Source organism: Macaca nemestrina, chromosome 4, assembly GCF_043159975.1.
Source record: "Macaca nemestrina isolate mMacNem1 chromosome 4, mMacNem.hap1, whole genome shotgun sequence".
NCBI lineage: Eukaryota > Metazoa > Chordata > Mammalia > Primates > Cercopithecidae > Macaca > Macaca nemestrina.
The window spans coordinates 151,100,262-151,119,401 of NC_092128.1; the positions used below are offsets into that span (position 1 = coordinate 151,100,262).

At 50.8% G+C, this 19,140-nt stretch overlaps 1 protein-coding gene across 4 annotated transcripts in view; it reads left to right on the forward strand.

Moving 5' to 3' along the window:
* LOC105499863 (monocyte to macrophage differentiation associated 2) overlaps positions 1-17,329 on the forward strand; it is a 66,784-nt gene extending 49,455 nt beyond the window's left edge. For 3 of the 4 annotated variants that reach the window (XM_071095406.1, XM_071095407.1, XM_071095408.1), the window contains exon 7: positions 23-6,878. In XM_071095406.1, the coding sequence (XP_070951507.1) occupies positions 23-226 (204 nt within the window). In that variant the 3' untranslated portion in view covers positions 227-6,878. Of the gene's footprint in view, positions 1-22; positions 6,879-14,940 lie in introns of those variants that run through there. The other variant, XM_071095409.1, reaches the window with a different exon arrangement.
* Positions 17,330-19,140: the final 1,811 nt, after the last annotated feature.

Sequence of the window (19,140 nt, forward strand, 5' to 3'; positions counted from 1 at the left end):
CCACCCTTGTCCTTGCCGACAGCCCAACACCGAGGGCATCTGGGAGCTGGTGACCGGAGGGGTCTTCTACTGCCTGGGCATGGTCTTCTTCAAGAGTGACGGGAGGATCCCCTTTGCCCACGCCATCTGGCATCTCTTTGTAGCATTTGGTGCTGGTACCCACTACTATGCCATCTGGAGGTACCTCTATCTGCCCAGCACCCTGCACACCAAGGTGTCCAAATGAGGTGACCCAGACTCCAGAGGTCACTTGGGCTTTAGGAGTGCAGCACCACAGGAAGCGTTTTTGCGAACGTTAACCCAGAGCACAGCGCGAAGGCCTGTCTTCCCTTCATTGGGTAGAGTTCTTGATGGCTCTGAGGTGACTTCTGGTGACGACCAGATCGTCCCTCGAGTCCCCAGCGAGAAAGCAAGCATTTAGCCATTCTCACAGAGGAGAAATTAACCCTGTAATGTGTTTCTATTTTAGATGAGTGTTTCCTAATACAAGCAACATTAACATCTTCAGAAAAGGAAGCAGGCGTGGTCCTGGAAAATTGGGGAATGACGGGCCAATCTGTGTTTCAAAGGTCCTGAGGAATCTGGCAAGGAGTCCTGTGGCTTGTTCATACCTGGGTGGCCAGGGCCTCCCTCTCTGCTACCAAAGTCCAGGCTGGCGAATTGTCTCCCGTTCAGGGAAAGGGGACAGCCCAGCTTGTAGATGAGGGATGGTGAATGGCTGTGACCATGGCAGACATCACCAATCAAGTGCAGCACGTGGGTGATGTCAGAATTCTTCCCAGCACTGTGTTCTGGGCAGCCAGTACCAATCAATTTGGCACTCATGATGCGACCTCTTTGCACTTCCTGTCTGGTGTGCTCTGAAATGGGATCATGGCCAGAGTAGCTGAAAATCTCCAAATGGGCATTTGCATGCCTATCTCCTCATCTCCCCTTCCCTTTTGGGAAGCTCCTGGAGTAGGCAGTTTGGGGGCAGTAGAGGGAAACTGAGGCACACACCCATGCAGCCCCTGATGTTCTGTTCCACCATAGTTGGTTCTCAGTACAGTTGGGGATGAGGATGCTGTTACTTGGCCATTTCTTCCCAACCCCCAAAATCCAGAGACATTACAAGAGCCATTCATTCATAAGATGGGGCAAACAGTCCCTGGGCACTTGCTCGCTGTTCCATACTTAAGGTTTGTGATACCAACCTTTGGATTCTGTCTTGGTGCCAATCAGTGGCTGTTAGAGGCTACTCAGGTGTACCCCAAAAGGAAGGCACATGGATCTAGGGAGACTGTTCCAGGTCCCCTCAACCTCTGAAGTGCCCAGTACCCCAACAACAAGGCTTCTGGGGACCTGTTCTTCAGTCCCCGTCAGGGCGGGGCCAGCATCTTTGTCCAATGCTGCCTGGACATTTACTGGGGAGGTGAGTAGCAGGCCCACCTCCAGGATCTGAATTGGAATCTCAGATTCTCTGGATAAATAATCTGTCTCAAATCAGGAGGTCCTCATTCTGTGACTCCCAACCAGAGTGGAGTGGGCACAGACAGAATGCCTTATGCTTATCTCTAGCACATTCCAGTGGGTTCCAGGGCTCCTGCACCTGGAACCCCATATGTCCAAGCCAGTATTAAATTATCTCGACACATTTCACAGACCAGACTGCCTCCATGCTGGGAGATGCTGGATAGCTTTTGTCCTCCTGCCCGTGTATGTGCGTGTATATGTGCATGTGTGTGCACACGTGTGTCTACACAAGCATTATATGTCTACACAGGCACTCCTAATGCCTGGAAGCTGTCTTCGGTAAGCCTGCCCTGTGGAGCTCACCAAATATTTCCCACCAGCTGGGGTCAGGGCTGGAGGTCAGTGGGGAAACTTTTGCAGGGGAGGGCGGGTTGGAGAGAGACTTGCTCCCAAATGAGGACAGAGACACTGAAAACTTGACCTCTGCCTGGGCCTGGGGCTGGGAGAGAGGGTTCTGGGGGTTCTGGGGTGCTGTTTAGGAGACCTCCCAAGGCATGGCACCATGCCAGGCCAAGATAAAATCCTGTGATCAAGACGCTGATGGACACCAAAGCACCTTCTGGGACCAGAGACTTGGGACTACTTCTCCTTCTTCTTTGCTTCCTTCTTTCCTCCTCCTCTTCCTCCTTCCCTCCCTCCTTTCCTCCCCTTCCTCCCATTCCTTCCCTTCCTCCTCCTCCTCCCCTTCCTCCTCCTCCTCCCCTTCCTCCTTCTCCTCCTCCCCTTCCTCTTCCTCCTTCTACTCCTCCCCTTCCTCTTCCTCCTCCTCCCCTTCCTCTTCCTCCTCCTCCCCTTCCTCTTCTTCTCTCTTCTTCTTCTTGTTCTTGTTGTTGTTGTTTTTCTTCTTGTTCTTCCTCCTCCTCCCCCTCCTCTTCTCCTTCTCCTTCTCCTTCTCCTTCTTTTCTTCTAAGATACTTTGGCTTATTTTCTTATTTGGATGACTTGGGACTTCTTTAGTGGCCCCATAGCAGCTGCTGACTCCTCAGTCTGACACCTGCACCTCCTGTGCCCCCTCCTCCTGGGCATCTGGGCTTGCATTTCCCCAGGACAGCTTGCCCCTTCATGCCCCTGGATCTTTGGAGGTGCTGGTCCTGCTGGTGGGAACTGTTGATCTCCTTGTCCACCCAACTTACTCCTACTCATCCTTGAAAGTTCAGCTCAGGCATCAGCATTGGGGAACTTCTGGCCTTCCTCTGACTTAGGGGCTTTCCTTCTGCTCCCTGTCATGCTCCCTGCCCCCCCGCATCACGGCTTGGAGCCTCGTCCTTCATCATGCAGCTACTTGCGCCAGTCCCAGACCTGGGAGCTCCTGGAGGGAGGGACTGTGTCTTGCTGGACTTGGGATCAAATCTAGCATGACCCCAGCATTGTGGGAGCTTTCATCAATTTCCTAACCTCTCTGAGCCTCAGTGTTCTCAGCTGCTAAATGGGTATAGTAAGGCAGCACTTTATGGGCTGCTTGAAGATGCAGTAGGATAACAAATGCACAACACCATCTGCTTTCCTCATTAGTTCTGTTGATCCTGAAGATCACACGATTTCAGGGGTGTCAGCCAAAGGAATGAATCACTAATGGTGGAATTTCCAACTATAGATAGTCTGGTGAGAACATGGAGGGCATTCTGAAAGGCTTTGGCCACATTTCCACCCCTCACTTCAATTCAGGACATGCTTCCCATAAACACTTTCTCTTCCCCAGCATCATTCTGGAAGTGATTTTCCCAGGATTCCACTTCACCCAAGCCCAGACCTTGGATGTCCTCTGAATGCATGCTAAGTAGTGCAGGAAAGGAAAAGAAGCTTCCTAGGCCATTCTCTCCAGTGGGCAAGGCCCTGTCCTGGGAGCATTCTAGGCTGTGCACTGGGTGTGTGATGTAGAGAGGGGACAATGGGCGCGGTGGCTCGTGCCTGTAATTCCAGCACTTTGGGAGGCTGGGGTGGGTGGATCATCTGAGGTCAGGAGTTTGAGACCAACCTGGCCAACGTGGTGAAACCCCGTCCCTACTAAAAATACAAGAAGTAGCCAGGCATGGTGGTGTGTACCTATAATCCCAGCTACTTGGGAGGCTGAGGCAGGAGAATCACTTGAACCCGGAAGGTGGAGGTTGCAGTGAGCCAAGATTGCACCACTGCACTTCAACCTGGGTGACAAGAATGAAACTCCATCTCAAAAAACAAAACAAACAAACAAACAAAAAGCCGGGGGAAAGCATGCACCGGAGATTCAGACAGCAACACTCTCTTCCTTTCCATCCCCGGGGCGGCGATGTTCCCGGTGACTCAGCAGAGCTGTGGTCATGCCTCAGGGAGTCAGGAGAGCAGTTGGCAGCAGGCTGGCCTGTGTGACATTCTGGGCTCATTGGCATCTTCACCTGAGCTCAGTGGGCACTGCCAGGGCAGGATGAGTGAAAGCAGGTGGGAGTGAGGCCGGGTCCTGCTCAGCGGACTCACATTTGGGAGGGCAGCTGCATCAGTGGCCCCCAACACACTTCCCACACCCCGGCTGCATGCCCAGCTGGGAGGACTTGCCTGTAAGGCCCAGACAGAGTTTGGCTGGGGCTGCTCCCAGGACCGACAGCCTCCCGGCCAGGGAAGGATTTGAGTCAGTGTCACAGACCAGAGCTGTCTTTCCCACTGGATTGGAAGCTCAAGGTGTGGTGTGAGCGGCGCTGAGCCTTCTCCTTTCCATCAGCATCAGGCTCCTCAGGGGAGAATCCTAGGATGGCGTTTGAGGGTGTGGAGGGAGACATAGATGGGCCCAGAACGGGAGATCTAAAGCCACCTTGGTCGTGGGCGGAGGCTCGCACAGGGGGATGACAGCACTGAAGGCTTGCAGAACACTTTTACAGTCCCCAATTTTCAGCTTCCCAAACTCTTGTTTGTTTTTGTTTTGAGTCGGAGTCTTGCTCTGTTACCCAAGCTAGAGGGCAGTGGCGCAATCTTGGCTCACTGCAACCTCTACCTCCTGGGTTCAAGCGATTCTTCTGCCGCAGCCTCTCGAGTAGCTGGGACTCCAGGTGCATGCCACCACGCCCGACTAATTTGTGTATTTTAGTAGAGACAGGATTTCACCGTATTGGCTGGGCTGGTCTTGAACTCCCAACCTCAAGTGATCTGCCTGCCTCGGCCACACAAAGTGCTGGGATTACAGACGTGAGCCACCATATCCCAAACTCTCTTTTCCATATCAGTTTGCAAAAGCTGCAGAGCATTTTCCTCCACCGATGCCTGAGCCCCTGCTACTGGGCTCAGGAAGTGGGAGGTGGGGCAGCTTGGGGTGCTAAAGGTGCTGACACTGGCTTCATGCACTGCAGGTGCTGAGAGGGGGCAGGTAGAGGTCAAAGGGTTGGGAGATGGGCACCTGTCAAATTTGCCACCATGTACAATGTAACCAGATGCCGAAATGCAGGCTCTGGGGACAGCATCTGCGGGATTCAGAAAGAGCCAGTGACAATTCCAGCACCCGCTTCCAATGAGCATGCTGATGTCACAGGCTTGGTATTCGGCGGGTGTGACAAGAAGGAGCTGGAAGCTGGGGCAGGCAGAGGCTCAGCTGTCTGGGTCTCTTCCGTGTGCCAGTCTCCCTTGGTGGTTTTACAGATGCTGTCTTCACCGATTCATACACACTTCCCCCGTGGGGTAAGGATCATTTGCTGATATTGCAAAGCGGGAAGGCAAAGCCCAGAGAGGTTTGGTGATTTTCCCAAGGGCACTGAGCTTCTAACCAACAGAGCAAAGCACTGAAGCCAGGACTATCTAATACCCAAGCCTCCCGCCCTTGGCCAGACCTGGCTGCTTGCAAGGAAACCCACTGCCTCCAAATCTTTTGCCCAGGGAGGAAAGCTGACCTTTAAAAATATTAAAGACTATTTTTTTTTGGTGGGGCGTGGTGGTTCATGCCTGTAGTCCCAGTACTTTGGGAGGCCAAGGGGGGTGGATCACTTGAAGCCAGGAGTTTGAGACCAGCCTGGCCAACATGGTGAAACCCCGTCTCTACCAAACATATAAAAAATTAGCCGGCTGTGGTGGCACACGCCTGTAATCCCAACTACTCAGGAGGCTGAGGCAGGAGAATACTTGAACCTGGGGGGCAGAGGTTGCAATGAGCCGGGATTGTGCCACTGCACTCCAGCCTGGGTGACAGAACTAGACTCCATGTCAAAAGAAAGAAAAAAGAGAATAATTGTTTTAAACCCTCTGGTGTGTAGCATTGTCAATTTCCATGGTGTAAATACTCATGCCAGGGTCAATTTTGTGCTGCCAAACTGGCATTGCCGAGGATGGAAAGCAATGTATGTAATTGGTCGCCGCAAATGCTACAAGCCAGGTGCAGGCTCCTCCTGCTCCGCCACTTCCCAGCTGTACCTCTCATGAAGCCTGGCCAGGGAAGCCAGGGATGTGACGTTGGTGACAACAAACCCCGCCCCAAACGGGCCCTGTGCAGTGCCAGCTCTGTCATGGAGATGCTCAGAAATGGTATCGTAGGAGTCCAGAATCTGTTGCCAGTCAGACCTGACCCAAATCCAGCTCTCCACAAACCAGTGTGCAAGACCCTTGGGCCTGTCCCTTATCCGCTCTGTGCCTCAGTTTCCTAATTTCTCAAATGGAGATCACGATCCACAAGTGCTTTACACAAATCAGGGTTTCAGTTTTTTCTGTTTGGTTTTTAAATTTTATTTATTTATGTATTTTTTGAGATCGGTTCTCTGTCACCCATGCTGGAGTGCAGTGGCGCGATCTCGGCTCACTGGAAACTCTGCCTCCTGTGTTCAAGAGATTCTCTTGCCTCAGCCTCCCAAGTAGCTGGGATTACAGGCGTACACCACTACGCCCGGTTAATTTTTGTATTTTTAGTAGAGATGTGATTTCACCTTGTTGGCAAGGTTGGTCTCGAACTCCTGACCTCAAGTGATCCACCCACCTCGGCCTCCCAAGGTGCTGGGATTACAGGTGTGAGCCACCACACCTGGCCTATATCCCACTTTTTTTTTTTTTTTTGAGATGGTGTTTCACTCTTGTCACCCAGGCTGGTGTGCAGTGGCACGATCTTGGCTCACTGCAACCTCCACCTTCTGGTTTCAAGCGATTCTCGTGCCTCAGCCTCCTGAGTAGATGGGATTACAGGCACCCGCCACCACACCCGGATAAGTTTTGTATTTTTGTAGAGATGGGGTTTCATCATGTTGGTCAGACTGGTCTTGAACTCCTGACCTCAAGCGTCCACCCGGCTTAGGCTCCCAAAGTGCTGGGATTACAGGCATGAGCCACTGTGCCCAACCTCCACTTTTAAGGTATTTTTTCATGTTATTTCAAGCACTTTGTAAAGATTATTTTAAAAGTCTACATTGAATGGATGTGCCAGAATTTATTTACAAGCCACTCTTGTAATTCAGGATGTATTTGTATCTGTATACATAGTCTGCAATGAGAATCTTTTGACGTAAAGTCAACCCCTCCATATCTCAGGTATTTTCCCTAGGCCACACTAAGAAATTAGGTATAACTTGCCTTCTGCTGTCTGTGCCCCAGCCAGGGCTGCCATTCTGCCTGCTGTCACTGGACTGACCATTCTCCACAGTTAACACCTGTCCCCATCCCTGGGGAGTCTGGGCATCCAGGGACCTACTGCAAGATAGCTGGGGTGTTTTGTTTTGAGATGGAGTTTTGCTCTTGTTGCTCAGGCTAAAGTGCGGTGGTGCGATCTTGGCTCACTGCAACCTTCACTTCCCAGGTTCAAGCGATTTTCCTGGCCCAGTCTCCCAAGTATCTGGGATTACAGGTGTGCACCACCATGCCTGGCTAATTTTTGTATTTTTAGTAGAGACGGGGTTTCACCACGTTGGTCAGTCTGGTCTCGAATTCCTGACCTCAGGTGATCCACACACCTTGGCCTCCCAAAGTGCTGGGATTACAGGCATGAGCCAACGCACCCGGCCCAGAGAGCTGTTTTATATGGAAGATACAGAACAGTCAACCCTAGCACGAAGAGCAAGGTGTGGAGAGGAGGAGGCAGGAGGAGGCCCACACTTGTTCTGCTGCTGATCTGGTGGGCGGCAGAAGAGGGGATATGGGTTGTAGGGGGGACGCTGCTGAAGGGCGAACCATGAGCACTTTACATGAGGAGGGTATACCATCCCATCTCATGTTGCTCCACTGCTGGGGCGGGAGATGAGGAGTCATTGAAGGTGTCAGTGTTCTTACATCCTTAGGGCACCCTGGAGACCGATTGTTACATATTCAGGCTTTTGCAAGTTATTAGAAGACTGATAGGGTGAAATTAACCAAGGTGTGAGTGTTTACACCACGGTGATGGGCAAATGCTACAGATCAGAGCTTCGTGTTTTTGGAGAGCTAATTTACAGGCGCACCATGACCTGCATCCCATGGATACATCTCTACACACCATCTCCCTTCTTACCAGTATAAGAGATAATATGCACACTTATGAACATGCACACATTCGCATCCCTCTTCTTGTATTTTGCTCTTCCAGAACCTCACAAGATGAAATTACTGTTTTCTTTTCCTTTCTTTTTTTTTTTTTTTGAGACACGGTCTCACTCTGTGACCCAGGCTGGAGTGCGGTGGTATAATCTCGGCTCACTGCAACATCCACCTCCCGGGCTCAAGTGATTCTCCTGTCTCAGCCTCCCAAGTAGCTGGGATTACAGGCACCTGCCACCCTGCCCAGCTAATTTTTGTATTTTTAGTAGAGACAGGGTTTCACCACGTTGGCCAGGCTGGTCTCGAACTCCTGACCTCAAGTGATCCACCCACCTCGGCCTCCCAAAGTGCGAGGATTACAGGCATGAGCCACCGTGCTGGGCTGAAATTACTGTTTTCATGCTACATGAGGATACTGAGGTTGGTCAGACAGGTTAAGTGACTTGTCCAGGGCCATCTAGCTGGTGCAGGCGGGGCCTGGAATTCAGCTCACAGTCCTTGGAGGTCACGTGCTTCTTCTTTCCACAACACCCAGTGGTTTTGCTCCCTGAGAGGCCAGGTAGGTAAAGGCCATTTCCCTAAGTCCTCCTAGCAACCCTGTGTCCTGGCTGCTGGATCCCGATTTTGTCAGTTCGTCCTGAGCTTTGGTAGGTCTGAAGACACAAACACTGATGTTCTCTGCCTCTGCCTCCCATCAGGCCACCGCAGGGAACACGCAAAGGCTAGAAGTCTCTCTGGTGGGCAGGACACTTTGTGGTCAAAGCCTCCTGTGCGGCCTGGCAGCCTCTGTAACCTCAGTTCTGGGAAAGCCCTTTGTTCTGGGGACTTGACTGTGCAGAAAGGAGGCTGTGGGCTGCGGACCCGTCTCCTATAGCGTCCATCTCTGTGCAGAGCTTTCTCCACCAGCACCCACACGATAAAAAGGCATTTAAATACCTTAACTAGGCAATATTTTATTTAGAGCATTATGAGTGCATACATAGGTGACTGTTTTTATCCATCTGGCATTTTGGGATGAGGATTTGGGATCTTCTGGACTTGGCGCAGCCATGACTGGTTATCACAGATCTGAGTGGAGGTCTGTCTGCTCACATACCTTCAGCTTGTCCTGACAACTTTCTCTTTGCAAATCTGGCTTCCTGATGGACTTTCAAACAGATTTTTGCCCCTGTTGCAGTGTTAAAAGGGGAGGGTGCTACATCCTGGCTGGGGCCAGCAGCCCTTACGGGTTAGGTGTTGGGTTTACCTGTGTATCATGTGACCCGCCCATTTCATCACCCAGGGTCCAGGTGGCAGAGGTCAGCTGTCTTCTCTTTACTCCCATAGGGCAGTGTTTTTCAAGCCATTTTGATGAAGATTCATACTAAGAAACACATTTTCCAGGCTGGGCGAGGTGGCTCATGCCTGTAATCCCAGCACTTTGGGAGATGGAGGTGGGTGAATCACCTGAGGTCAGGTGTTTGAAGCCAGCCTGACCAACACGGTGAAACTCCCTCCCACCGTCTCTACTCAAAATACAAAAATTAGCTGGGCACAGCGGCTGATGCCTGTAATCCCAGCTACTCGGGAGACTGAGACAGGAGAATTGCTTAACCCAGGAAGCGGAGGCTGCAGTGAGCTGAGATCGTACCACTGCACTCCAGCCTGGGCGACAAAGCAAGACTTCATTTCAAAAAAAAAAAAAAAAATACATCTTACACATTGATTCCAGTTTACTGAAATAGGACTGACTGGTGATGTGCTCTGATATTTGCTATCCTATCCTATCCTGTCCTAGCCTTTGTCTATTTTGGCTGCTATAACAAAATACCATGGAATGGGTGGATTATAAACAACAGGAATTTATTTCTCATGGTTCTGGAGGTGATTCGTCCAAGAACAAGGAACTGGCAAGTTCGGTGTCTCGTGAGGGTTGCTTCCTGGTTCCTAGGTGGTGTTTTCTCATTGTCTCCTCCCATGGCCAACACATGGGCAAAGCAGCTCTCTCAGGCCTCTTGTGTAAGGGTGCTAATCCCATTCATGAAGGTTCAGCATCCCTGACCTAATGACCTTCCAAGCCCTCCCTTCCTTCCGTCCTAGCTTCCTTCTTTCTTTTTTTTTTTTTTTTTCTGAGATAGAGTCTCACTCTGTTGCCCAGGTTGGAGTGCAATGGTGTGATCTTGGCTCACTGCAACCTCCACCTCCCAGGTTCAAGCAATTCTCCTGCCTCAGCCTCCCAAGTAGCTGAGATTACAGATGCATACCATGGCACCCAGCTAATTTTTGTATTTTTAGTAGAGACGGGGTTTCACCATGTTGGCCAGGCTGCTCTTGAACTCCTGACCTCAAGTGATCTGCCCACCTTGATCACCTCCCAAAGAGCTGCAATTATAGTTGGGAGCCACTATGCCCTGCCCAAATACTTCATTTCTTAATATCATCACCTTGGAATTAGGTTTTCAACATAGAATTTGGAGAGACACAAATCCTAGCACCATCCAATCTTATCCTATCCTTCCCTGCCCTGTCCTATCCCATCCCATCTTATGTCATGGTTTCAAATTGCTGGTTGCAACCCACCAGATTGATCTTATGACCCATGAGTGGTTCGGAATCCTAAGTTCCGAAAGCTATTCTTAGTGGTACATTCCCGGAAAGCCATAGTTGTTGGTAATAGGCGCTTAGTGTCTATTTGCTGCAATTGGTAGGGCTCAGCATGGTGTTATACCTTGGGAGTCAGAGTGCCCCCAGGCCATGTGGGGACAGGTAAGAAGAAAGAAATTAGGAGCTTCCAAGAATCTGGTTAACCCAGAACCCTGACCCCACTGGGAGGAATACAGGATCACATTTCATGGCCTCTTGTCTTCGTGATGGCCCATGTTTGTGGGGGACCTTGAGGCTAGGTGGTCCTAGAGACCCAATAGGCAGCATAGCCCTGAACTTAAGGCAGCATCAGGTCAGGAGGGCTTAGAAGGCAGGAGAAAGAGATTAAATAGGTCGGGTGTGGTGGCTCATGCCTGTAATCCCAGCACTTTGGGAGGCCAAGGCGGGTGGATGACTTGAGGCCAGGAGTTCAAGACCAGGCTAGCCAACATGGCGAAACCCCATCTCTACTAAAAATACAAAAATTAGCTGGCTGTGGTGGCACACACCTGTAATCCCAGCTGCTCGGGAGGCTGAGGCAGGAGAATCTCTTGAACCCGGGAGGCAGAGGTTGCAGTGAGCCGAGATCACACCAATGCACTCCAGTCTGGGTGATAGAGTGGGACTCTGTCTCAAGAGAAAAAGAAAAAGAAAAAGAAAGCAAGATTAAATACACTAGAGAAAGGAAGGAGGGCAATCAATGTTGGAAGGGCTACTCTGCCTCCATAAGCCTTTTCAAATTTCAGGCTCCCGCCTTTCACGGAACGCACTGCCCACCAGTCCTGTTTACACTGCCAGGTTCCACTAGGAGCTTCCCCACCTCTGCAGGTGCAGGCCTCGCTGCTTCTTAAGGCCTTTCTCTGGGGTGGGGGAAAACAGCAACTATATGATTGTCTTTCATATTCACTTTTATAGACCTAGAATGTCTACAATGTCTGAGAGTGGCGTTTGCGGCATGACTTTTAAAAAATGTCCTGCTGGTATTGGACCCTTTCTGTGTTTGTGAAATTGCTATTTTGTATTAACACAGTATTTGATAAACATTTATATTAAGAAGAATAATCCCTTTGCTGAATATTATTGTTTCTAGTGGAGTACAAAGAACGTAAATTAAAAAAAAAAAAAAGAAAATCAAGGTGTCTCACTCTGGCCTAATTGTCTTTTTTTTTTTTTTTTAACATAACACTTGCCAATTCTTTTTATAAAACTGATCTCTGTTCACTGTAGAAAATGGGATAATTAAGGCCAGGCGTGGTGGCTCACGCCTGTAATCCCAACACTTTGGGGGTGCTGAGGAGGGGGATCACTTGGGGTCTGGAGTTCCAAACCAGCCTGGCCAACATGGTGAAACCCCGTCTCTACTAAAAATATAAAAATTAGCCGGCTCTGGTGGTGGGCGCCTGTAATCCCAGCTACTCCAGAGGCTGAGGCAGGAGAATCACTTGAACCCGGGAGGTGAGGTTACAGTGAGCTGAGATCGGACCACCGTACTGCAGCCTGGGTGACAGAGCTAGACTCTGTCTCAAAAAAAAAAAAAAAAAAAAAAAAAAAGAAAGAAAGAAAAAGAAAGACAGAAAATGGGATAATTATTGCTGATATAAATGGGGGTGGAGTAACACTAAAGAAAAAAACAAAATGGGGTATTTAGAAAAGACAAAGAAAATGAAAACTCCTGTATTAGCTCTCTACTACTGCATGTCATAAATTATCGTAAAATGGTGGCTTAAAACAATATTATCTATGTCTTTTGTGGTTTTCACGGGACAGGAGTTAGAGTCTGGGGCTCAGCTAGAGGAGGTGGAAGTTGAGGCTGGAATCACTTGAAGGTGTGTTCGTGTACACATCTGTTGGTTGATGCTAGGGACCCAGCTGGGAAAGTTGGTCAAACACCCTGTTTTATTTTATTTATTTATTTTGACATAGACTCTTGCTCCATCGCCCAGGCTGGAGCGCAGTGGCACAATCTCAGCTCACTGCAACCTCTGCCTCCCAGGTTTGAGCAATTCTCCTGTCTCAGCCTCCCAAGTAACTGAGACTACAGGCGCATGCTGCCATGCCCAGCTAATTTTTTGTATTTTAGTGGAGATGGAGTTTCACCATGTTGCCCAGGCTGGTCTCGAACTGCAGGGGCTGCAGTTTTCCGTGCATCTCATCGATTAGCTCGGCATACTTTTCAGATGTAATGATTTCACCAGGACTCAAAAGCTGTAGTGGATCAGAAGACCAGCAGCTGACCACCAAATGGTGACCATGACCTCTTTTTGGTGCAAGTTTGACTTTGAGAAGTGGTTTGGAGCTTCTTCTCAGTCCGACCACTGAGCTGGCTGTTGTATGAAATCCACTTTTCGTGGCATGTCACAATCTGATCAAGAAATGGTTCATTGTTGTTTCATAGAATAAGAGAAGATGACACTTCAAAAGGATGATTTTTTTTTTTTTGAGACGGAGTCTCGCTCTGTTGCCCAGGCTGGAGTGCAGTGGCCGGATCTCAGCTCACTGCAAGCTCCGCCTCCTGGGTTCATGCCATTCTCCTGCCTCAGCCTCCCTAGTAGCTGGGACTACAGGCGCCCGCCACCTCGCGCGGCTAGTTTTTTGTATTTTTTTTTAGTAGAGACGGGGTTTCACCGTGTTAGCCAGGATGGTCTCGATCTCCTGACCTCGTGATCCACCCGTCTTGGCCTCCCAAAGTGCTGGGATTACAGGCTTGAGCCACTGCGCCCGGCCAAAAGGATGATTTTTAAAATATTGGTCAGCTCATGAGGCACCCACTTATCAAGCTTTTCCAACTTTCCAATTGGCTTCACCTGCCGGATGACCATAGAATGGTCGACATTCAGTTCTTCCACAACTTCTCGTGTGGCTGTCAGAGGATCAAATTCAGTGGTTGCTCTCAATTGGTGGTTATCAACTTCCAGTGGCCGCCCACTACGCTCCTCATCTCCAAGGCTCTCCTCTCCTTTGCAAAACTTCTTGAATCACTGCGCTGTACATTGATAAGCAGTTCCTGGGCCAAATGTGTTGATGTTGTGAGTTGGCTCCCCTGCTTTAGGACCCATTTTGAACTCGAATAAGAAAGTCGCTTGAATTTGCTTTTTGTCTGGCGTCATTTCCATAGTCTAAAATAAATAAGTAATAAGTCATTAGCAAAAAAAAAAAAAAAAAAAAAGGCAAGAAATGCCCATTAAAATGATGAATAACATAACCACATTTATTTAAGAGGGTATTCCAGTATCAAACAGTAAATTCCAAGAATGCAAAAACTGTCATTACTTTTGTACTCACCTTACAGTAATTTGTGTGATTTATTTTTTTCTTTGTTAGCCTTGCTTGATAGTTACCAATTTTGTTGATCTTTATGAAGAAACAGCTATAATCCTATTGAGTTGTTCTGTTGATTTTCTGTTTTCAGTGCCATTGACTTGTCATCTTGTTTTCATTTCTTTTGAGTGAATTTGGTTTTTATTGTTCTTTTTTCCTTTTTTTTTTTTTTTTTGAGACAGAGTCTCACTCTGTCACCCAGGCGACCTCGCTCTGTCGCACGAGGTCAGGAGATCGAGACCATCCTGGCTAACACGGTGAAACCCCGTCTCTACTAAAAACACAAAACATTAGCCGGGCTTGGTGGCAGGTGCCTGTAGTCCCAGTTACTCTGGAGGCTGAGGCAGGAGAATGGCATGAACCCGAGAGGTGGAGCTTGCAGTGAGCCGAGATCATGCCACTGCACTCCCTCCAGCCTGGGTGATGGAGTGAGACTCTCGGTCAAAAAACAAACAAACAAACAAACAAAAAAAAAACAGTGAGGCATAGTAGGAAGAATGAGGCGGGCGGATCACGAGGTCAGGAGTTGAAGACCAGCCTGGCCAACATGGTGAAATCCCTTCTCTACTAAAAATACAAAAATTAGCCAGACCTAGTGGTGAGCACCTGTAGTCCCAGCTACTCAGGAGGCTGAGCCAGGAAAATAGCTTGAACCCGGGAGATGGAAATTGCAGTGAGTCGAGATCGCGCCACTGCACTCCAGCATGGGTGACAGAGCAAGACTCCGTCTCAAGAAAAAAAAAAATTAGCTGGGCCTGGTGGTGCTTGTCTGTAATCTCAGCTATTCGGGAGGCTGAGGCAGGAGAACTGCTTGAACCAGGCCCTGGGAGGCAGAGGTTGCAGTGAGCCGAGATCATGCCACTGCACTCCAGCATGGACTACAGAGCGAGACCTGTCTGAAAAAAAAGAAAAAGAAAAAGAAAAAAAATATATATATATATTTGAAGTATTATCCAATAAGAGCAGGTGTTCCGGAAGACCTCATTTAAATACAGAATCTGAATGGGGGTCCATGTCACACCTGCCATTTTTTCATCTTTGCAGCTGGGCTTTTCTCCTCTTCTCTGCTGGACTCTGCTGTTTCCCACAAGGTGTTCAGAGAGTCTGCCCTGAATCCTACAACCAGGAGATGAGAAGCACAGAGTGACACCAGCAGGAGAACATAAAGATGCGCTGACAGTTGTCCTCCTCCTGCAGAGTCCAGAGCAGTGCACTCCTACCGCTGGTGCCCTAGCTAAGCCTGGGGGCCAGCATGTCCGATGATAGTCTGGGAGTGCTGCAGTCAGGGTCCCCACAATGGGCACTCAGCCTGTGCCCTTGCACTCTGCACGAGCGTGACCATTGTCACCTCAGAGCCCCGGGGTACAGAGCAATGCATATTACCAGAGCTGCATGTGGGGAAGTACCACGTGAGTCCCGGGAAAGAGCTGAGGCCCTGCAGGGGGAGGTGGCGAGGACTGAGACCTGATGCTTGTGTGTAGAATCGTCTGTGGGTGTGAGTGGCACTGTGGGGTCAGTGCCCGGGTTCTGCTGCTCCCCCTCCTCAAAGATCAGGGTCCAAGCAGGGGCTGTCGTGTGTGTGGCACCTGGAACTGCAGGGCCACCACCCATGTGGGAGGCCATCATGGGGACCTGATGTCATCTGCAGACCCCACCCGTCCATCAGCCCCAATTCCTGGCCAGCTTCTGCCAAGGTGAGAGGGTGGAATTTGGAAGGTGGGTGTAAGCTGAAGCCTGTCCCCCAGTGGCTGACATACAGTGGTGACACTCTCTGTGTGGGGGAAAGAAAGAGAGATCAGACTGTTATTCTGTCTATGTAGAAAGACGAAGACACAAGAAAGTCCATTTTCATCTGTACTAAGAAAAATTCTTCTGCCTTAAGATGCGTTAATCTGTAACCCCAGCCCCAGCCCTGTGCTCACAGAAGCAGGTGCTGTATTGGCTCAAGGTTGTGCCTTAGTGAAAATGTGTTTGCAGGCAGTATGCTTGGTAAAAGTCATCGCCATTCTCCAGTCTCGAGTACCCAGGGACACAGTGCACTGCGGAAAGCCTCAGGGACCTCTGCCCAAGAAAGCCTGGGTGTTGTCCAAGGTTTCTCCCCACTGAGGCAGCCTGAGATATGGCCTCGTGGGAAGGGAAAGACCTGACCGTCCCCCAGCCCGACGCCCGTAAAGGGTCTGTGCTCAGGAGGATTAGTGGAAGAGGAAGGCCTTTTTGCAGTTGATATAAGAGGAAGGCATCTGTCTCCTGCTCATCTCTGGGAATGGAATGTCTCGGGGTAAAACCTGACCATACATTCTATTTACTGAGATAGGAGAAAACCGCCTTATGGCTGGAGGCGAGACATGCTGGCGGCAATACTGCTCTTTACTGCACGGAGATGTTGGTGTAAAGTCAAACAATAATCTGGCCGACGTGCACATCGAGGCACAGCACCTTTCCTTACACTTATTGATGGCACACAGTCCTTTGCTCACATGTTTTCCACTGACCCTCTCCCCACCACTACCCTGTAGTCCTGCCACATCCCCCTTGCCGAGATAGTAGAGATAGTGATCAATAAATACTGAGGGAACTGCAGAGACCAGTGCCGGAGGACGGTGTGGGTCCTCCGAATGCTGAGCGCAGGTACCCTGGGCCCACATTTCTTCCTCTAGACTTTGTCACTGTGTCTGATTTCCTTTCTCCGTCTCTCATCTCCACCTTTCAAGAAATACCCACAGGTGTGGAGGGGGAGGCCCCCTTCACTCTGATGCCACCCTTGCCCTCACCTAGCTCTCTCATACCTGGGATTCTAAGGGGTCTCTCCCAGGATTGCATGCCCACTGCCAATCAGAGGTGAACACGTCGATGCCTCCTGGATATGGGGCTACTGGTGGTCAAGGCCTGGCAGTATGTGGAGGGTCTTCTCAGAGGGGCCACGGGGCCAGGGAATGGGATGGGGCGCTAACTCCACCCTGCATGGGAACCGCAGCCCCCAGCCAAGCCGGCCCAAGTATTCCAGGTGCTGCCCATCCCGCATGCACACTGCCAGGCTCCAGGTGGCTTGGCAGAGAGGGATGGCCTGGTGGGCAGCTGAGAATCCAGAATGAAGGGGGCGTGCACTGCCATTTGCAGTCTGGCAGGCAGGAGCAGGGAGGCTGTTGAATGGTGAGTGAGGGGGATTGGGGAAGGGCAGGCAGCCCAGTTGGCCTGATTTACCAGTGAATGAGCTGTGGGCGCAGCCACTCCTGGCTGAGGGCTGGGCTTGGGACAGTCTGTTTGGACCCCTTGGGCTCCAGGCTGCCAGCTGCCTGCCCAGGGTCTGAATGTCCTACTGTGACCTGTTTCCTTACCTGGCCCAGAGGACAGATAGGGAAGGCTTGCTTTGAGGATTAGGCAGGGTAATCCCAGTAAGCCCTCATTAGCTTGTCTATCCTCCAGGTCTTTTTGATTTCTCTTTTCTCTTCTTTGTTATGAAATTCTGGAGAACTGTCCTCCAGCCTGTCTTCAGCTGGGCAGGTGGAAAGGCTAGACCTTGCCCTTGACTTCAGGGCCCCTTCTGGGTGCCCCCTCCTCCTGGGTTTTTAAAAGCATATACTTAGCAACATACCTTGTACCTTAGAGAGCTGCAGAGAACCTCCTGCGTGTCCAAACCAGCACACTTTGTTCCCTGAAACCAGGCCCTCATCACACCCCAAAGTCCAAATACTTTCAGGTGGCCAACTTCACACAAGAGTCTGAACTCAATGCTTGCTTTCTGGGGTCTACACAGGCCCGTATGATGGGGCTACCTCCATTCTACCCCTGTGCCTCCCCCAATCCATTAGGGGCCTCAACTCCAGTGACCCCTAACTGGGAGCAAGGTTCCCCAGGCAGGGAATGCAGCCCTCCCCAGGATGCTGGCCTGGCCATGTCCCAGTGGACATCAGTGCTGGAGCAAGAGGTCCAAGGCAGGGAGTTTCACCCCCCATTTCACCAGGTGTGGTAACCCTTCTGGGTTCCTAGCCTTCAAGATGGGATTTTTACACTGTGCCACAGTGGGGGAAACCGAGGCACAGGGCCGGTGAGCGGTAAAGAAATAAAACCTCTGTGACTAGGAAACGTGTCCCTTGCCCAGCACAGCCGCTCCAGGATAGCACCCCTTGGGATGTACCGCTGAGCTGTTCTTGGCACGTGGCATGGCACTGTGGTGGAGGTCAGCAGCTTGTGGAGTTGGGGGAGGGGGTGCTGGCAGGAGCGGGTAATTTTGGACCCACCATGGGGAGGAAGGGGACATTGCCCCTTTCCCCACACCTTGGGCACAGCAGCAATTATCTTCTCTGGTGTGTGTGGGCACCAATGCCTATGTGGCTGTGGGTGCGTCCTCCCCTTTTGTTGATGAAGAACCTTCCTGCAGCCGTTGGGGTGGGTATGGGCACCACGTGTGCCTGGCAGCAGGGTGGTGCCTGTGGAGGCTTGGCTACTATATGTCTCACTGCCACCTCCCCAGGGGAAGCAGACCCTGTACCCTAGTGTCCCTCATACCCAGTCCCTCACATTCTTCACTTGGCATCTCCCTGCCTGATTCTCCCAACTCAGCCCCTGCCAGGTTTCTCCAGGCCCTGTGGGCCCTGGGATGGGATCAAGGGAGGCAGCAACTGTGCTGTCTGCCTCTGCCTGAAGTCAGGGATCCCTGGCCCCTACTGGCATCTGGTGGGCAGGGTAGGTGGGTAGGTCAGGGGTCAGCTTTTCCACTCCCCAGCCTGCATTGGCTAAGTCACCAGCTGTAACTGGCCTGGAGGCTGATCTGTGTCCTCCACAGTCCCTTGATGCATTATATTGAAGCCAATGCTTGTGTGAATGACAAGACATGTTGTTACCAAGCAGATCAAACCAGAACCGAAAGACTGTAGCACTTGGGCCCAGAGTCTGGTTCTGAGGCTGCCATGACCACCCTGTTCTCTTCCTTCTGTTGCGCTTGGGCCCAGAGCCTGGGGCTGAGGCTGCCATGACCACCTTGTTCTCTTCCTTCTGGGATCCCCAGGAAGCTCCCAGGACCGAATGATCCCCACAAAACACAGTGGCCAGGATGGGAGGGCTGGAGGTCAACTGCCCCCTGCCCCTACCACCACAACCAAGAGGCCCCATGGAGGTTGGCCCTGAGCTGTGGGTCCCTGTGGGATGCAGGTTCCCACGGATACTTCAGGGGGTGAGCATGAGTCCTCCTGGCTGACGGGAGACTGGTGGGCACTGGGTTAGTGGGGCCTGTGTAGGTGGGTTGGA